The 6,781-nt window shown below is 43.1% G+C and overlaps 1 protein-coding gene across 1 annotated transcript in view; it reads left to right on the plus strand.

Moving 5' to 3' along the window:
• tnni3k (TNNI3 interacting kinase) overlaps positions 1-6,781 on the plus strand; it is a 21,479-nt gene that overhangs the window by 3,080 nt on the left and 11,618 nt on the right. Inside the window, exons 2-14 of the mRNA XM_008283918.1 lie at positions 2,338-2,446; positions 2,569-2,654; positions 2,896-2,993; positions 3,267-3,377; positions 3,460-3,558; positions 3,630-3,768; positions 5,134-5,278; positions 5,367-5,471; positions 5,556-5,650; positions 5,721-5,870; positions 5,936-6,019; positions 6,096-6,152; positions 6,668-6,760. Coding sequence (XP_008282140.1) covers positions 2,338-2,446; positions 2,569-2,654; positions 2,896-2,993; positions 3,267-3,377; positions 3,460-3,558; positions 3,630-3,768; positions 5,134-5,278; positions 5,367-5,471; positions 5,556-5,650; positions 5,721-5,870; positions 5,936-6,019; positions 6,096-6,152; positions 6,668-6,760 — 1,371 coding nt within the window. The remainder of the gene's footprint in view (positions 1-2,337; positions 2,447-2,568; positions 2,655-2,895; positions 2,994-3,266; positions 3,378-3,459; positions 3,559-3,629; positions 3,769-5,133; positions 5,279-5,366; positions 5,472-5,555; positions 5,651-5,720; positions 5,871-5,935; positions 6,020-6,095; positions 6,153-6,667; positions 6,761-6,781) is intronic.

Here is a 6,781-nt window from a genome sequence, read left to right on the forward strand (position 1 = left end):
CAAACTGCTGATGGCTGATGGGAGCAAAGCTAACGGTGAGACCAGAGACTCCAGGAGGGCTTTCCTGCATTTAGTTAAGGTTCACTTGAGTTAATCGTCTAAAATGAGGTTAAATGGGTCATTCAAACTCACTTCACCAGATTAAAAAAAGTTCACTCCATGTCATATTGTTTATGTAGCACTTATGTCGCTGTAACACAGGAAATTTGGAGCTACTGGACCAGTTCTAGGTTCGGAGGAGTGGTAGTGTAATTAAAATCAAGAGACCAGACCTAAAAATCCTTCAACTTAAAGCCGGCAATTTAATAACATAGACACACACATATACAGTACACATTCACACCAATGTCAAGTTTTTTCCACACTTAACCCTTTGTTTATAACCTTTAAGTTCAAAATAAGGTTTGGTATTTGTTGCTTTAAACCTAATTTTTATATTAAGTTTCAAATGAGGATTCCTATTTAAGACCGGTCCTTTTTGTTAACTTTGGGATTTTAGCAATGTTGGTTCAGTATTTAAACCTTTGAGTTCATCCGTTAAGTTTCTCTTTTGATCAATGGTAAGGTTTCACTAAGTTCACTTGTTAAGTTTCTATTCACTTCAAAACAATGGTAATGTTTCACAAAACCTCGTGTGAACACCTCTGAGTTTTTTTCCCAAAATTGCATATGGGAAAGCCTAATATCCACTATTAGGCTTTAACACTTACCTCAACAATTCAATAACATGACATAAGAACATAAAACAGCATTATATCCTATCAGGTTATCAATCAAATTCAGTTCAATTCTGTATTCAGTTCAGTTCGATCAGTTCAGTTCAATCAGTTCAGTTCAATCAGTTCAGTTCAATCAGTTCAGTTCAAACTCGATCCGAAGAAAGAAATCAACGACTATCCACTGGTAGAGCGAATGAAGACGTGTCACAGGGCAAAAGTCTGACCGTATTGTTGACAATCCAGTTGCTTTGTAACCTTTCAGCTTCCGTAGGTAAGAATTCCATGGGTTAGGCTCGCCATCCGATGTCCAAGCGCGCGCCGTCTGCCGCAGCCGCGCACACACACACCCACGCAGGATCCTAGGCCCAGCCGTCCGCGTGCGCCCGGAGTTCTCCCAGCGATCAAAAAAAACCTGGCCTGCACGACAGGCCATGCAGAAAAAGTCCATATAACTTAAATACAGTAACATAAAATTACCTTAAGCAAGGAAAAATAAAATCTGACTTGTTAACTCAAGGAGGCGGCGGCTTAGCTATGCGCCGTAAACTTCCATACATGGCAATAAAGTGCATCTTTACGTGAAGTATGTCATCAAATCATCATAAAAACAAAATACAATTGCATTTAGCAACATAACATTTGGTCAAAATAAAGTTATTGGCTCAAAGAGTTAGGTTTTATACCCGTTTATTGGTGAAAACGAGGCTTAGTTAGCTTATCGACTCGTCGGCAAATGCTTTGCAAAACACGATATAAACAACATAAAACTCACCAAAACCGTCTTAGCTTATGTGCAGAGTGTCTTGATAGTATCAGGAATCAGCTTCGGTTGGAAAATCTTGCTTATATTCATCAAAAATATGACAATAAAGTCTCTTTGCTAGCTCCGCTCCCTAGCTACTTCTTCGTCTGCCGTCTGTCGTCTGTGTTTTTTCTTTTCTTCCGCGCACCTGCACTTGCAGGGGGGGGGAAGGGAATGGCTAACTAAAGGAGCATTGCATCAAATTTTTTAACCTTTTTTAACCACACAATGTGTTTTTAACAGTTTTTAAAATAAAGATTACATAAAATATGAATTGTCATGAACTTCATTTATTTATTGTTATTTAAATTCTATTTATTGTGAGGGTTTGTAACCTGGGTTACATTTAGGTTTCTTTTCTTTGCATATGTATGTCATTAAATAAAATGTGTAAAATCTGGGGTAACATTAGTTTTAGACTTGAAATTCTCAAACAGAGGTGGGGTCATGTTGATTCNCCACCTTGCAGCCACTTTTATACTGTGTCTGACAAGTTGATGCATTTTTGGTTCCAAATTCATGACAAATGTCCTTCTTTTTATATATAAAATAAATAAACCATACCTGTCACCTAAACCAAATGACCTGGAGTCCAAAAGACGCCAAAAGTCCTGAATAGAGTTAAAACTGTTGTTTCAGTGCTTCAGTACAATGTAATACAGATGTTTTTATCAAATTTAGACAAAGGTTTCAGTAATTTATTGACTATTTTAAATAATATTAAGTAAATCATGAACTGTTTCTGCTGGTAGCTAGTGATAAGGAATGTAAATCCGTCACTGAGTTGTTCTAATGTTTGACCCCGATGTTGTGAAGATGAGTGGAAGAAGAAAGTGGGAGAATCGTACTCGGTGATCGTGGACAAGCTGGAGGATGACTTCCAGCTTAAAGACAGCGAGCTGGCGGATCTCAAACTCGCTTTCAGGTGACAAACACTTCACGAGTCATTGCACGAAACTACATTTAACCTGACCGAGGGCTGTTCCTCTGCTCCCTTTGATCACTCCTCTGTGTCCGTGGGCTTGTGTTGATTTTTCTGTGGCTCAGCTCTGAAGAGGCTTTCCAGAAGGTGAACGTGAGCTACCGAACGGAGAAGGGGCTGTCGCTGCTGCACCTCTGCTGCGTGTGTGGAGGTATGCATGACTGCCAGGGTCTATTAATAACTCCTCAACAAAATGTGGCAGCGGAGGGAAGGATTACCGGGGACTGAGTGATGTTATTGTCCGTGTGACCTCTCTGGTGTTGACTGCACACAAGAGGAAGTTGTAGAATTGAAATACATATTATTATAGAAAGTTGCAACAGAAGTTTCCTTATTTGATTCATAAGGTTTTGTTGCCTGAAATATCTTATATTTGACTTATTGGTATCCAGGGAACAAGGCCCACATGCGCGCCTTGATGCTCAAAGGCCTGCGTCCTTCCAGACTGACCAGAAATGGATTCACTGCTCTCCACCTGGCAGCTTACAAGGTGAAGCAGCACACTGATTTCTACATGTACTTCTGTGCAGAGGCCATTGTCTCTCTTGTGTTACTTGTCATCTAGAGCTTTCTAAAGTTTTACCACATGGTGGAGTGCAAGTACGCACAAAGCCGGTGTGCTGGTTTTGGCTGCATGCTTAAATTACTTAATTGTGATGCTGCTGCAGCGCAATCACGGCCTGCCAGGACGAAGCTGGCGTGAGTTAGATATTAAAACCCCGGGATGTGTGGATGTTGTTCTTGTTTTGTTTACGCGCCGCAGGACAACGCTGAGCTGGTGACTGCTCTCCTGCACGGTGGCTCGGATGTGCAGCAGGTGGGATACGGAGCCCTCACTGCCCTGCATGTCGCCACGCTGGCCGGGCATCACGAGGTGAGAGAAAAGTTACCAGCAGCAGTGAGTCATGCTGGGTTTTTTTTTTGCACATTGATGTTTTCTTATTTCCTCCCACCAGGCTGCAGATATTCTCCTGCAGCACGGGGCTTATGTCAACGTCCAGGATGCTGTGTTCTTCACCCCGCTGCACATTGCTTCCTACAACGGCCAAGAGCAGGTAAATTGCTCGTGCTGCTGGTCTTGACTGATAGAAATAAACTTGATCTGATGCTTCTTTTTGTCCTTTAGCTGGCGAAGCTGCTGCTGAAGTTTGGGGCAGATGTGAATGCGAGTGGTGAGGTGGGTGATCGGCCTCTGCACCTGGCTGCAGCCAAAGGTCTGCTAGGTATCATCAAACTGCTGATGGCTGATGGGAGCAAAGCTAACGGTGAGACCAGAGACTCCAGGAGGGCTTTCCTGCATTTAGTTAAGGTTCACTTGAGTTAATAGTCCAAGACGAGGTTAAATAGGTCATTCAAACTCACTTCACCAAATTTAAAAACAAGTTCACTCCATGTCATGTTGTTTAGGTTTCTTTTCTGTGTATACGTATGTTATTAAATAAAATGTGTAAAATCTGGGGTAACATTAGTTTTAGACTTGAAATTCTCAAACAGAGGTGGGGTCATGTTGATTCTGTTTTCTTCGTGCCAAGCTGTGGAGCAATGTCTGAAGTGCCATAACATGAGAAATAAGCTAGAGTCCAGAAATTTTGTAGGTTGACTGACACCATACTCTATATTTTAAACCTCCTATTGGTGCCAATCACAGGAGAAAAAAATCAGCCTCTTAGGGTGAAAATAAAGTTTATATGGTTGGTGGAGGGGTGCAAGGTGCATCGGTGGTTAGCATCGTCGCCTCTCAGCTTGAAGATCCCTAGTTCATGACCCGGTTAGGACACCCGGGATCTTTCTGCGTGTAGTTTGCATGTTGTCTCCGTGCAGCGTGGGTTCTCTCCGGGTTCTCCGGCTTTCTCCCACAGTCCAAAAACATGTTGAGGTTAACTGGTGATTCTAAATTGTCCGTAGGTGTGGATGGTTGGTAGAATGTCAGAATAGAACAGAAAAAAAACTTGGACTTTTTGGACCAAATTTGCACCATCATATAGCTGGTTTATATTATCCCATTAAAACATTGAACATCTTATGTACACATCAATGAGTCTGCAAAACTTCAGGACTCTAGCTGCATTATTTCTCAAGTTACGCTACTTCGGGCCGCCGCTTTAGCTCACCTGGTTGAGCTGGCGACCCATGTTCAGGAGCTATAGTCTCTGATGCAGCGGCCATGGGTCTGAATCCTGCTCATGGCCCTTTGCTGCAACCCCTTCCCCCATTCTACTCCCTCACTTTCCTGTCTCTGCTTTGACTGTCCTATATAATAAAGGCAAAAAGGCCAAATAAATAACTTTAAAAAAGTTAGGCTGCTTCAAACGTTGCTCCACAGACTGGCGCAAAATAAAAAAACGGTGCAAAAATCTGTATGATCCCACCTTTTAACTCAAAATCTAATGCTACCTATAACCCCAGATTCTACACATGATCAGCTCCATCAATATTCATCACTGCAATGAAAAAAAATCTGTTGAATTGAAGGTGATCAGGCATGAGGCATTCGGTGAATTGAGGCCAAATGATCCAAATACTTGACATCTAAACCTGCTAATCTCCTCGTTCAGGAGCCACACGGAAGCTAATTGACTTGTGATTACTGCAGGAATGATTGTAGAACTTTCTCGCCCTCTTCTCACCAGTGAACGCCCAGGACAACGAAGACCACGTCCCTCTCCACTTCTGCGCCCGCTTCGGTCACCACGAGGTCGTCCGTTTCCTCCTGCAGAGCAGCTCCGACGTGCAGCCTCACTCCGTCAACATCTACGGCGACACACCGCTACACCTGTAAATGCTTTACAGTGTCAGACGTCCTCCTCTGTAGGTGTTTAACAGATGATGTGAGGTCAATGTAATGAGTGCTGTGTTCCATCAGGGCCTGCTATAACGGCAAATTCGCAGCAGTGAAGGAGATAATACAGTTTTCTGGCACAGAAAGCCTTTCGAAGGAGAACATATTCAGTGAAACGGCACTTCACAGGTATTTTCTTGGTGTATTTGTAATCTGCATGGATGCATATATCAGTATTGTCACTTGATAAGATATTGAATGTTTACATCACAGTGCATGTACCTACGGCAAAGACCTGGAGATGGTGAAGTTCCTGCTGAGCCAGAACACTATGAGCATCAACCATCAGGGCAGAGATGGACACACAGGTGACTCTTTACACTCTTTAAAACATAACACCTCTGGGGTTTTTTTTGTGCTAACTTAAACCCTGCTTAGCTCTGCACAGCGCCTGTTTCCACGGCCACATCCGCCTGGTGCAGTTCTTGCTGGACAGCGGCGCAGACATGAACCTCGTGGCCTGCGACCCGAGCAGGTCCAGCGGTGAGAAAGAGGAGCAGACGTGCCTCATGTGGGCTTATGAGAAAGGTGTGTTTGAGCGAGTACGAGTTTAGCTTTCAGAGACGATCAAGTTAAAACCTGCTGTTCCCCAGGTCATGATGCCATCGTCACCTTACTGAAACACTACAAGCGCCCGGATGACTCCCCCTGCAATGAGTACTCCCAGCCAGGAGGGGGTGAGTCACTCCTCTAGGAAATTATTAACTGGAATAAAATCACCTTTTAACATGTCTGAATGTGCGTCTCTTCCAGATGGGTCCTACGTTTCCGTCCCGTCTCCTCTCGGAAAGATCAAAAGCATGACTAAAGGTAGTGAGCTGGAGTGAAGCGCGGCGGATTTCTGTCAGCTGACGTGACAGCACACACTGAGCCTGTTGTCAAGGGAAGGGGCTTAGCTGCTCAGGAGAACACTTGGCTGCTGTGTTTTCCTGTGAAACTGGGGGTTGGTGTGAACAAGAAATCTGTTTCTGGCATAATATCTGAGAAACTACTGATATGAAGGATAAAAAAACACAGGGCTAAACCATGTAAATGCCAAACGTTGTGCAAAATGTGCAAAATAATTATGCTAATTGGCTTAAAGAATGCACCGAATCTAGCACGCACATCCTCTTATATAAGACAAGATGTAGCATCACTAACACTTGCAGAGTTTTTGCCTAAAAGCCTCAAAACAGCTTTAAGGCAACACAATATTTTCACTATAGAGTATTTGGGCAACTCCCCTGAAACATATTTAACTCATATATAGTCAGATGTCGCTATGCTATGCTTTAAAAAAAATTAAAGTGATAATCAAAGGATGCTTTAAACTGTCTTTGCAGAGAAAGCAGAAGTCCTCGTGCTCAGGGCCAGCCTCCCGTCTCATTTCCACCTTCAGCTGTCTGAGCTGGAGTTTAATGAAATTATTGGATCAGGTTCGTCCATTCCTATCATAG

The sequence above is a fragment of the Stegastes partitus genome, unplaced genomic scaffold (genome assembly GCF_000690725.1).
Source record: "Stegastes partitus isolate 25-593 unplaced genomic scaffold, Stegastes_partitus-1.0.2 Scaffold332, whole genome shotgun sequence".
In the NCBI taxonomy this organism is placed as follows: domain Eukaryota; kingdom Metazoa; phylum Chordata; class Actinopteri; family Pomacentridae; genus Stegastes; species Stegastes partitus.